Source organism: Pteropus medius, unplaced genomic scaffold (genome assembly GCF_902729225.1).
Source record: "Pteropus medius unplaced genomic scaffold, Ma_sr-lr_union100, whole genome shotgun sequence".
Taxonomy (NCBI): domain Eukaryota; kingdom Metazoa; phylum Chordata; class Mammalia; order Chiroptera; family Pteropodidae; genus Pteropus; species Pteropus medius.
In genome coordinates this window covers 22,287,029-22,300,223 of record NW_024351073.1, presented here as the reverse complement: position 1 = coordinate 22,300,223, position 13,195 = coordinate 22,287,029, and the positions used below count along the sequence as shown (strand labels likewise).

General features: G+C 46.9%; 1 protein-coding gene and 1 pseudogene across 2 annotated transcripts in view; both read left to right on the top strand.

Annotated features, from left to right (window-relative positions):
* ADCY2 (adenylate cyclase 2) overlaps positions 1-13,195 on the top strand; it is a 316,696-nt gene that overhangs the window by 157,322 nt on the left and 146,179 nt on the right. For both annotated transcript variants that reach the window (XM_039842794.1, XM_039842793.1), the window contains one exon: positions 11,825-11,974. In XM_039842794.1, coding sequence (XP_039698728.1) covers positions 11,825-11,974 — 150 coding nt within the window. The remainder of the gene's footprint in view (positions 1-11,824; positions 11,975-13,195) is intronic.
* Positions 4,061-4,179, top strand: LOC120586364 (uncharacterized; annotated as a pseudogene).

Below are 13,195 nucleotides of genomic sequence, written 5' to 3'. Positions count from 1 at the left end.
ATAATCAAGTTGATGATCCAGATCTGTGTGGTTTTCTTACGCACGGAGCTTAGCAAATGTTATTCTTGCAAATGCCAGCGTTGGATTGTCAGATTTCAACTCTGCAAAGCAATTCCTAAATGCAAGTTTGAAAATCAAACAGTTTCCTCTTCTCCGATTCTCCTCGCCTGTGGTTCTGATGCAGGGCACGTTTTCTGCCCATCAGCGTCTTTCAGTGCAGTGATTGTTTATAGAAATCCTTGAGGTGCGAAACTTTTCCCATAGTAAAACCAGCATTTCCATTTCTCTGATCGGAAAAACACAGCTTCCAGGACTCCTGGCCATGGGAAGCTCTGTGTCTTGCTGTTTCTCCTTTCCAGTGTGAAGATCTTTCCTCAGATGACCCTCTCTGTCTTTTTAACATGCGATAAACTTTTCTGCTGCTTCTACTTAGTTTCATGTTCCAAACAGCCTTGTTCGGTAAAAAAGACTTTAAAATGTTTCTCGAATTATTAAAATAAATGGTGAGGAAGGAAATATTGCTCTAATTGGCTAATGCTTGATTTATATATGATACAAAATAAATGGAATTTCATCTAATAATTTTTCTCTTGATTTTTTTTTTAAGTGGGCAGTTTTATTATGTAATCCATCCACTGGAAAATGATGTGAATATTTTTAACTTTTTATACATGTTCTTCAGAACTTCAGTAGCCTTGGATGGGTTTCTGTTTCTTTCCTGGCTTGAAATACTTCTTCGCACCATCAGGAAGCATGTTAATGCATCACAGAAATACATTTCGTCTTGGAATCACTAGATAGTTTTAAAATATGATCATGATGATCTTAAATGAGGGCTAGGGCTTTCTCTCTCATTTTCTTCATAAGCCGAAATAGTGTGTGCAAAGCTCACCATCAGGAAACCTTTGTAAATTGTCATTTCGTGAGACTTCTTCCTTTTTTTTGTATATGCCATTTTGGGGAAGGTGAGACCTTGATTAAAACTGAACTCATGGGGTACCTTAGATTGCTGCTTCTTGTTGCCCAGGAAGACAGGTGGGCCTGGGGAGGAAGTACCTGCTGTTGATAATGACACACAGAAGACTTTGACCCAGAAGGTTAACCTATAACTACTCTGAGCTGTATCTTGTAAAAATTAGCACAATAATGCTTTCAGGTCGGGTTTATTTGGCAGAAACAAACACCTCTGTGTAAGCTGCCAGCGAGTCTCATATGTTTTTGGTCTAATTAAATATACCTTTTCAGAGATAACAAAGGAGAAAATAGATAGCGTGCTCATTAGAATTTTAGTAACACTTTTATGCTATTTAATCAATTCATATATTTATTTGTTTCATTGAAACCGAACTTCATTAGTGATGTGGTTTCCAATCTGTGTGCCAGGGAACCCTGGGGCACCTCACGGCATCACACATCTTTGAGGGAAACAGCAGTGGCCACACACCACGCAAACCACAAACGTGAGGAAGTTCAAGGCTTTGGCATTAGATGACGCCCCGTTGCTTTTGCTGTAAATCTGGGTTTGGGGCAGTTGTTGTCACAAAAAGCCAGTTCCGTGCAAAAATCGAGACAGAACAGGAACTGTGAGTGATGATGTGAAATCCAGGTTTGTGATGTGATGCCAAGCTCGAGGAGCACGTGGCTACTGAGGGCCCATCGTGAGTCGCTGTCTGTGAAAGAGTGAATCGGAAATGTTATATATACTTTATTTCCGCGTTGGGGTTGGCTTTTTTCTCCCAACAGCCATGAAGTTCGTCGAGCGGAATACTTACGTTGTTTGGGCCTTACTCTTTGATAAACCAGACTCTTAGATAATCCCTTTGGCCTGGAACTGCTGTGAAAAATGAAGAAGACACCACGGGCTATGAAACCAGGAAAATTTGGGAACCTTTACAGCGGCGGATTCGCTTTTTGCAAGTGAATTTTACAGTGATGTTGGGAGAAGCGCACTCAGTTTATCAGCTGTCATCCTTCAACCACGAGCATCCCGTGTCTCCTAAAGGCCGCTCACTAATGAGGATGCTGAGTGGCAGGAGGTTCTTGGTGACGGTCTGAGAGCCAAGCAACTACAATCCACATCTCACCTCTCCGGCTTCTGCAAAACCTGCTTTGCGTCACCTACATTTGTCCCCTTGCTTCGTTGGCTGGTTTCATTGCATTCATTCCAGTGAAGCTGATTTCTTGGTGGGGATGGCGGGGGGAGTGCAAAATTTAGTTGGTCATAAATGAATGCTTAGTAAAGGTGCGTTAAGTGAAATAATTTAATGGCTATCTCATCTCACTTCATATTAAACCATCACCAGTGGTATGTAGCATTTCTGCAAAAGAACTACCAGCCCCAAATTTCTAAGGAATGCGAGTTTTAACCTCTGAGTGGATTCTCTGGTAATTTATAAATAATCTATCTTTAAAACTCAATATCATGTTGTTACCAACTGAATTGTGCCAATCCACCACCCTCCTAAGAAAAAGAAGACATTTACATGCTGAAGCCCCAACCTCCAGGACCTCAGAATGCGGACTATATTTGGAGACAGGGCATTTAAAGAAGTGATCAAGTCAAAATGAGGCCATTAGGGCGGGCTGTGATGCAAGCTGCCTGGTGTCCCTATAAACACAGAGATGAGAACACTCAGAGACACCAGGGGCACACGAGCTCACACGTGAGGACAGTGAGAAGATGTCCATCTGCGAGCCAAGGAGACAGGCCTCGGAGAAACCCGCTCTGCCATCACCTTGATCTTGGACTTTTAGACTCCAGAACTGAGAGAAATGAATGTCTGTTCTTCTAGCCGCCCGGCACGAGCTGATTAATACACGTGTTTAGCAAAAGCCCGTCCCTTTCGATTATGGTCATTGAATGCTGCCGACTGGGAAAAGCTACTGCCGTCCTGCTCGATGCCTCTTGGTGAAGTGGGCCAAGCTAATGTAGCGTCTCGGGTCCAAAGTGACCGGAAGTCAGAGTCTGGTCTCAATGGGTCTAAGAACTTGTCTTTGAATTCTTACAGAACACAGTCTACAAGTTGGAATGAAAATTTGGGAGCCATACGTTGGTTCATAACAATATGATATTGAGTTTTAAAGACAGATTATTTCACATAAAGTTTAAAACGTGCGTTTCTTAGAAATTTGGGGGCAATCGTTCTTTTGCGGAAATGCCTGACGTGCACTGCTAAAGATGGTTTAAATATGAACTGATGAGACATTGATGAAATCACTTCCGATCAGTAGGACAGGGAGGAAAGAGGAGGAGGTGACCCAAGCGAACACCCCGGGGAGATATGTTTAAGGACATTTTGGCCTTTGATTCTACGAAAAGGGGAGCCGCTGTCAGGCATCCCATCCTGTAATTAGTATCATTAACGAAAGATCTAAGGTTTCGTTTGTAGTAGATACTTTGCTTTGTTTTGTTTTCCTTTTCACAGAAGGTTTCAGCTATGCCTCCGAGAGGTTATTTGTCATTCTTAACGACTCGCGACGTCTGGAGCACTTTCGTTCTGACGGAAGGGGCGTTGTCATTTGAAGCAGATCTTGTGACGCGCGGCACTCGTCATTCTCCCGTGTGTGGAGTCCGTGACTGTTCCAGCAGGATTTTGCTAAAATCTGTCGCTTCTCTAATATCGCGTTTGAGTTCACGCCCGCGATTGCCCGGGCTGTGTCCCTGGGCTGTTATTCCTCTCCCCTTCGTTGTCAGGTTACACTTGTTACCTAAAGGTAGATCCATTTACCGTCACAGGTGTCCTCCTGCTCGATCGCAGACAGCAGGTTTGTTTAATTCTGTGTTTACCGTGTAGATTAGAAATGAGGTTACGGGCAGGTCGCCATGCAAGCAAGTGGGATGGCAACGCAGATGCACCCCAGGTACCCGTAAGGGCGCGCCTCCCTTCCTGTACGCTGTGCTACTCGAGGCGGGTGCTGTCGCGCATGCGCACCACGAAGCGGAGTTATCATTTCCTCTTAGACTCAGCTGCGCAGGTTGGAGCGTCTGATAGGCCCGGTCGTGTTTGTCGACTGACTCTGAACTCCTGGTGGCTTTTAAACTTTCGAATGGGTAGATGTGGTCTACGGCCACACCACCCTGAACAAGCCTGATCTGGTCTGATCTCGGAAGCTAAGCAGGGTCGAGCTTGGTTAGTACTTGGATGGGAGACCACCTAGGAAGACCAGGTGCTGTAGGTGTAAAAAATAAAAATAAAAAAAGAAAGGATTGTAAGCTGACAAGGTCCTTGCAATCTGTGAGGTCAACCAAGGGGTGCCTCGCCTAAAAATAAATAAATAAATAAATAAATAAATAAATAAATAAATAAACAAACAGACAGACAAACAGATAGATAGATAGATAGATAGATAAAAGGTAGATGTCAATCGATTGTGCCACCTATAAATTGGTAGTGAATGAAGAGAATTATGTACAGTGTTTAAAGGAGGCTAAATTTCATTGATTTGGATTAGAGAGATGATCTGTCTAAAGTAATCGAAAGTCTAAACTAAGATGTGTTAAAATTTGTTTTTTTTCTTCCACTGTTAAGTCTACTGAAATCACTGGAATTAGGTAAGTTTGGGTTGTACTTAGTATATAATTATATATTTATAAAGTTTGTGGAAAACATCGATGGGCAACACTTAACATGTGCCCTCCTCTTGTGCCTATGTCATTCCTGTGGGAGAGAGGATTTGGAAGCTACAGAGACCAGCATTTCATAAGCCCCTTGGGTGATCCAGGATCACTTGGTCTCACGCGTTTCTGAAATAAGCAGAGTGGACATCTTTGGTATAATTAATCCTCATTCAAATATCTAGACTCACGAGACCAAGGAGACAGTATCTTCTATTAGGGGATGATGGAGTTGTAAGGTTCAGTTCGTCAGTGATTGATCGACTAACAAAATACGATGTAATCATCCAAAACGTCACTAGGCCAGGTGACAGCATTGGGACCCAACAGAGACCAGCTGTAAAAAAATCCTTTGTAATCCCAGGTGCGCTGAGAACGGGGCTTGGAGCTCTGCTGAAGCAGAAGGGAGCGGAGGGGGCTGTGGCAGGTAGCATTTTTTTGGCGACGTGGCGGCAGAGCGGGTCGCCAGGGAAGGGAAGCGACTGGCCCCATTCGGATGCAAGAGAGTCTGGATGCGACTCGCGGTCACAGTGGTTCCTTCGTGACTTAAAGGGCTAAGAACCCTCCCACCGAGCATCGTAAAGTTGACGTGGCTCTAACGGTATCGCATCGCAGAACTTGGTCAGAGTGGTCCATTTCCCACCTTTGGAACTTTTCACGCAGCACATCTACCAGGCTTTCTCTCTGCCTGTGTGGAGAGGGGCGAACCCCTGAAACCTAGAATTGTCCCTTGTGCTTGGAGTCTAAGACAGAATGACGAGAGGGTAAACGATATGACCATGCCCTCCCCCGCAGAAAGTAGAGTGAGCCATAAATCTCCATGGAGCGGGGCTGGCGTAGTCTTTGTCAAAGTTGGAAACTATGTTTTGTCTCTTTTCTGTTATTCTGACTCTTAGTCAAGCCAACCTTTTCCCCATCAGTTTCAGATTTGTAGTCACTGAGCTGAGAGGTACCAGTTGGGGTTTCTGCGTGGGTAACTCAGCTCTCCCTTCCTCCAGGGAAGCTGTGTTCTCAATGCCTGAGTTTGTGGGAGGAGCTTTCTGTCAAGATCGCGAGTGGCTTCTAGGCTCGTCTCTTCCAGTTGGCTTGTGATGAGCTGGTGGGGGGCTCTTCTAAGAGGAGCAGATGGTTCTCAAACCCCCTCTCCACTTGTATCAGCTGTTATACTGGACTCGGGCCCTATCTAAGTATACGATTCTTTAGTCCTTCAACCCAAATATAGCTGGAAAAATCACATGATATATGCTATTCGGAAAGATTTAATAATCGTAGCTGTAATATAAAAATGGATAGTGGAAATACAATCACAACCAACGGTACTTTCTACTCCTAGTGGCTGTTCACATGGGAAATGAAATTCCATTTCACTTCTAATTTCCAATTCCAGTCTCTAAACTGAAGCCCTAATAACACTCATTGTTGAGGTGGTTGGTCTTTCGATTTTCTTTATAACTTTCTTAGTCTGTACAGGCTGCCATAACAAAACACCGCAGACCATGCAGCTTAAACAGTAGACTTTCATTTCTCAGTTCTGGAGTCTGGAAGGCCAAGATCGAGGTGCTTGCTGATTCGGTTTCTGGTGAGAGTCCTCTTCCTAGCATGCAGATGGACCCTTTCTGCTGTGTCCTTTCATGGATGGGAGAGGGGGAGGGAGAAGACAGAGAGAGAGACAGAGAGACAGAGAGACAGAGAGACAGAGAAACAGAGAGAGACAGAGATAGAGAGAGAGAGAGAGAGAGACAGAGAGAGAGAGAGACCGTGCGTGCACTTGTGCAGGGGACAAACAAGCACACTCTGGTCTCCTGTTCTCCTTATAGGGACACTGATCCCATCATGAGGGCCCCACCCTCCTGACCTCATCTAAACCTAATTATTTCCCAAAGTCCCCGCCTCCTAACGCCATTACACTGGGAACTAGGGCTTCGACGTAGGAATTTTGTGGGGCTATAAACCCTCAGGTACAACACTTTCCTTCTAATTTCACTCCTCATCTGGAGAGATTTTTAAATGAAAAGAAGACGCTGACATATGACCTAAGGAGCATTGGATGCTATTAGCCACAGCACAGTGTTCCTGCTCTGCACCGAATGACTAATGGAAGGCAGAAACTCTGAGGTCAGCGCATAGAGCAAATGCTGTTCTTAGGGAGTTGGAAGAAATGCTAAGGAGACGGGTTGGGGTTCTCTGCAGCCACGTTTGAGAGCTCAGTTAAGGAAAATTCTCCCTGATCATCTTCTCTCCCCAGCAAGATCACTGTTCTATTTAAGCCAAATTTGATGCTTATGAGATGCCGTGTGAGCTTGCTGAATATTCATTTGCAGCTCTCTTCATCAAGTGCTGTGTTCCCTTTTATTTGCCTTTGACTTATAATTGGCGTTTTTGCATATTTATGATCTGCTTGGTTTGAAGCTGATGACCTGTTTCAAATGCTATATTATCTCCCTGACCCTTCGACCCTGTGCGGTCAGCTCCTAGAGAAATCACCTCCTTAAGTGACAGCGTCCTGATCATTGCTGGGGTAGCACCCTCCCCCCAGCTCGCACGCGTGCTGCCTGCCAACCTCCGTGCACGTTACGGTTCGCAGCCCTAACATAAGGTTAAGAACCAGACTATGAAACTCCTTAAAATGCATAACATCTCAGAACCACGAGGGACCTGAGCGGCCACCTAACCAACATGATAACTGCTCAAATGTTCCACGTCAGTGAACTCACACACTTACACGCTCTCTTCCCAGGTGAAATAATCCTCAGATCGTTCACCCTTGGTCACTTGATCCAACTGGGAGCAGCCTGAGCCCCAGCTGCTTTCCTCCAAGCACAAACAGACATGCACATGGCCAGCTAGATGCTCCATGGGCAGGTGGATTCCACAATGCAGCCGCTTAAAATAACTTGAAATGATGGAATCTCTTTATAGCATAAGACACAACTGCTTTATAAAGAAAAATAATGTTAGCTTCTTACAAAGTAACACACATGCCTTTAGATTTTCTTTAGAGATACCTTCCCAACGCCCTAGTAGAGGGTGGATCACACAACAGGAGCCTGACGAGACCTGGGTGAGTCGGGCCAGTGTGGTGGGTGCATGGACAATCTCGAGAGCCAGGGCTGGCCAGGGGCCTGCCGTCACTCACGCCCCTTAATTTGTTAAACCTTTGTTTCTTTGCCTGTAAAATGAAGTGATAAAACATGTCCATCCTCCTGGTCATTTTGCTCTTTGGACTCTTGCAAGGAAGTTTGGAAGGTCAGTGGTGATCCGTGGGGAGGACGCACGATCACAATTTGTCGGTAGACACAGCCTGCTCCCAGCGCAGAGTCATCACTCACGCGGCTCCTGAGACGCACGGCGAGCGTTGACGCGTCGCCCCGCATTATGTGAAGTTAAGATGGGAAAGTGGGGTGCCAGAGGTGACCAGGCTTCTGTGACCACTTCTCGGCTCCGGCCAGTTTGCACGGATTGCGAATCACACGCCGTGCTTGATTTCGAGGCCGGGTTTGAATCTTCGGGGTAAACTTTGAGGGCTGTTTTTGCCTCAGACGGTTTGTTTTCTCCTGAGACCTCTCGCGGTCGGCTCAGTGTCCTCTCCCGTTTTCTGACAGATGTGAGAAGCTAAATGAAGCAACAAGTTGGAAGAGGACGTCGAGACAGTGTGATGTTATCCGACAAATCCCACACTGTGAAAATAGGATTTTTCGTGTGTTCTGCTTAACGGTCTTCTAGAAAATTAAACGCTTTGATACGATTTTTGAAAAGAAAATTTTAGCCACGTCACTTCCTTGGTGGTGTCGATTTTGTACAAAGTCATTATATGAATGTACCTTTTGAAAGAAAAATACTTTAGGACGTCAGTCAGTATTTATAAATTTGTGTAGTTATTAAAACTCCAGGGCCCATGCTATGAACCTTGCATACAGCATTTTGGAAATGATTGCAACTTGATTAATTTTTTTCATCAGAAAAGAAATACTATTTTCTACTTGGCAGTAAAACTCTTAGTTGTTTATTTCTTAAGGATTTTTCTATCTAAATAAGGACCGGTAAATGCATTCTTTCTAATTCTCTATAGCCAGGAATACAAGTTACTTGAAGCAACGAAGAATCCAGAATGAATGACCGAAAGAAAGCCTTTCTTTAAGTGCCATGACAGTGCTGAGTTGCCCGCACATCGTGTCAGGGAGAGACAGCATTGTCCTAGAAGAGCCAGGGGTGGCCTGGGGACAGGTGACGGTGTCATTCAGTTCTGCCGCTTGCGTTGGCTTTTATTTTGGAGGAATTAGCTTACTAAAATATTTGCGTTTTTGCTTTGAAGGAATATTTTAGGGAGAAGAAGAAAAGGCTCTCATCGATCATCAGTGTTATTTTTATTATTATTTCAGCTGCACCTAATAAGCGAAGAGATAGCATTTGCTAATTCTGAGCTGTCTGGTTTGTGTTGGCACTTCCCATTGTCTGCATGCTTTGGTGAGCTGTTCTTCAGAGCAAATCCAGCAGTGGCAAGATCTGAAGAACCCTGAGCAAAGGAGATGGCCATTTTCCAGAAGCCACGTCTGCCGAGGCTTTATTAACCATGCTCCCTGGGTGGGCACGGCACTCAGATTCATGCACATCAGCTAGCGGACCCATCCTCAGCCAGGAAGCCAGGAAGCTGGCCAGGATCTCCCTGTGCTGAGGTGGCTGCTGTTCACAGAGCTGACGTGTGGAGAGCGTGGGAAGGGCAGGGTCCCGCATTGGGAACGTCTGGCCACCTGCCCCCATGCTCCGGGTGGGTGCACACCTGCCTCCCGCACAGACCACACGCATGTGTCACACGTGCATGTCACGTGCACACACCACACTGCGACACACGGCAATGCACACATCACACACATGCCACATGTGAATCACATGCAGCGTGCACACGGACTTATATAACATAGACAGTGTACACATGCATATCGCACACAATCATCGGTGTGTCACAGATACATAAGTGTCACATAAGTACGTGCACATCACACATACAAATCACACATACCATACACACCATGCAGACCTTACATGCATGTCATGCACACATGTATCATGCATGTATCATACAGAAACCACACATATGCGCATCCCGTGTGCACATATCACACGCTCATCATGCACATGCACAGCGCACAGTACCCACAGTTAAGATTTCGATCGTCCACAGTGCTGGTGGGCGCGTGCAATATGGATGCACACGAGGACACTTCCGGGGTGCTGGGAGAGTGGGTGAGCTCCAGGAGCTCCCGCCTCCAGGACCCGGGCTAGCTGGGACGCTGCGTGAGCCCCTCCTCGTCTGAACAGCGGCTCCCCGCACCGCCCTTCCCACTTCTAACTCTGCCCGAGATGGGTTTCCTAAGGCCTCGGGAGGCTGATAATCAGCACCCCCACTTCCTCTCTGTGTTCAGACCCATGGAGAGAGAGGTGAGGGCTTCGTGCAGGTGGAGGACAGATGTCGCCTTTGTCATCATTGCAAGTGCGTGGAGAACGTGGCTTCGGTCTGTGCCAGGGGGACTGGCCACTGTCCCCTGAGTTAGCCATCTCCTGCGGAGCTGGGCATCGGGGCGTGGGGTGCACTGGGCTCACGGCTTGGCTGCGAACAGAGGAGGTGATTGTGACTCCTTTCCTAGAGGGGAGACCCGCTTGCTGCCGGGGGAGGTGGCTGTGCTGTGTAGAGGGAGGACAGGACAAGTCTCTGGAAAGTTCCATCACAGGGAACCTGGAAGACTCTGGGATAAAAATTCTCCAGTGGGGTTCAAGTCATAGCCACGCGCGCTCCCCACATCAGGTGACTGATGGGGCCACCTGGGCTGTGCTCGTAGGGCGCTGTCACGGAAGGGCACGGGCCTTTGGGAACCAAGGCCCTGCCTGTGTTGTTGAAGCCGCTGCTGAACTGCTGGGAGGGAAGGAAGGCCGGTGGCAGAGGGTGCCGGGGCGTTTGCCCTGGCGTGACCTTGTGTCCACGGCCAGACCTGTGCGTCTGGCCCCGGGCACAGAAGAGCGGACGTCGATCATCCGTTCACAGGTTGTCACCACCGTCTAAGGAGCGTGCTAGGTAGGCGCGCACGCCGACGAGGCCATTGCCAAACACTTCCTCACGGCAGTTTTGCAACGTGTATCAAGAACTTAAAAAATAGTCATGGCTTTCGACTCGCTGTGTTTTATTCATCGAGCCCGCAGAAATGATTAACTGTGAAGCCACAGCTTTATACGCAAGACTGACCACCGTAGCGTGATGCAAACTCAAAAAAATATATTAATAAAGTAAGTGTATGGCATAACTAAATGATGATAGGTTCTTAGAACGGAATATTTGAGTGTTCGAAATTCCATTTCCAAAGAATTTTTTGACCTGAAAATCCTGATTAAATGTTTGATTTAAAAAGCAAAGCAAAACATTACATTCAGGATGAATTCACTCATTTTGAAAAAAGGTAGAAGTCTTGGCAAAACAAAGTATGGCAAAACTTTTGAGGATACAGTGGATATGGAGTGGGGACAAGGCCACACGGGTGGCAGACCCTTCTTCTGGGAAGGACAATCATAAATTAGTTTTAGTTTTTCTTTGTTTTTGTTTTTTTTTGTTTTTCCACCAAAGCTTTGTGGACACATTATTTTTATCATCAGAGGAGTAGTGACTTATCTGTTTTGAAAAGCTACCACATTTTTATATAAACAAAAGATGATAGGGAATATCACTTATCTAGGCACAGCAAACACAGGCTGGGTGTCAGGGCCACCTGGATCAGTCACCTAGTGTCGAAATAATGCTGCGTAACAACCACGAGATCTCGGTGGCACACAGCAGTGAACTGCGGGCTATCGGGAATGGCTTCTCCCCGTGCATCTTTCGTCACTCAAGACATGCCAGGCCTTCTAAGCCTGTGCTGGCTCTGGCACAGCGTTACCCCCTCCTCCCCCCGCCATCTTGCATTAGCAATAGCAAGACACATGGCTGAGCCCAAAGACGAGTGAGGGACTGCAGAGTCATCTATGAACGGGCGTGGATCCGAGAAGGGTCTAGCATCCCCAAAGGCAATAGCGTCTGTTCAGTACACACAAATGTTCACTCGCGAACAAACGTAAAATCAGCTTCAGAGGCCTCCCTCGGAAGACCGTTGCTAGTGTGCCTTTGGTTGCTGTCGCGTCCGTCACTTAGACACACTCACCCTCCTGAGCAGCTCTCTCTGTCTTCAGATCCTGGCCAACGTGATCATCTTCATCTGCGGGAACCTGGCGGGCGCGTACCACAAGCACCTCATGGAGCTCGCTCTGCAGCAGACCTATCAGGACACCTGCAATTGCATCAAGTCCAGGATCAAGTTGGAATTTGAAAAGCGTCAGCAGGTAAAATGCGGTTTCAATCTCACTTTCTCGCTTTTGAGGTGTTATTAAAACGATGTCGTTGCTGTCCGCAGTGAGTGAGTATGCGGTTCCTTCGCTCACAGGCATTCGGCGGGACCCAGAGCAGCCTGTGACGGCCGTGGGCTGTGCTCTGGGGGTGTCGTCAGCCACAGAGCAGAGCTAGCATCTCCAGACCCAGACCCAGACCCAGGGACCCCAGCCACAGTGACTGCCATCACCATGTGGCTGGGGAACTTCAAATTACAATGACAGTAATCACGACCCTCCATTAAGACGCCGACTTTTGGTTACAGCCCATTTCTCTGTGGCTGCGGTACAGCGCTTCATGGAGCGCCCGTCGTCCACACTGGGTGAAGTGATCAAAGCCATTCTTGAGGGAGATGATCGCAGTCGGGCGGGAGGGCCTCGCAGGGAACCGGGCATAGCGTCAGAGGCTGTCCTGCCATGGTCGCTGTGGGTGCTGCGCAAATATGTCCATCAGGGACATACATGGGTTACGATAAAGTCCTGAAAAAATAAGAAAGAGCGACAAGCCAGATGGGGGAGGCAAAGCCACGTGGTATCGGGAGTGACGAAGAGCAGGTGGAACAGACGTGTGTGGAGGGGACGTCGTCAGGACACGAGTGGTCCTGAGTTCCACGGGCTCAGCTTTGTGGACGGGATCCTCACGTGAACGGGTCTGTTTCTCTGGCATCTGGATATTTATCGGCAAGAATTGGTGCCCCTCCTTCAAGGTAATGGTCAGCAGAGCCTTTGAGTGTTGATGCTGGAGTTTCGCCTGCGTGTGGACCGGCGAATGGTCCTCAGATTCCTTTTTGGAAACAGGAGTTTAGTTCATTCGTTTAAGCAGGATCGATTGAGCCCCTAGTTTGTGTCAGGTGTGATTCCAGGCTGCGACAGGGCCACGAACATTGCTTTCTCACTGGTATTCTTAGCAAACCTCACGGTTTGTTTTTTAAAACGCGTTTTGTGTTACAACATGCATAGCAAAGGTATTCGGCGATTAACGTGTGAGTCTTTGGTCTGTATGTATCTTAAACTCTGGATTCAACATTAAAAAGTATAGATAATTATTAACATGGAACCGTGATCCTATCTATATCGTCATAGTCCTATGTTCAGTGATATTTTAAATCCGGGTTCTAGAAAATGCCACAGTTTTGACAAACGACACTCAATGTCCACGGTTGGTCTCACTGTAGA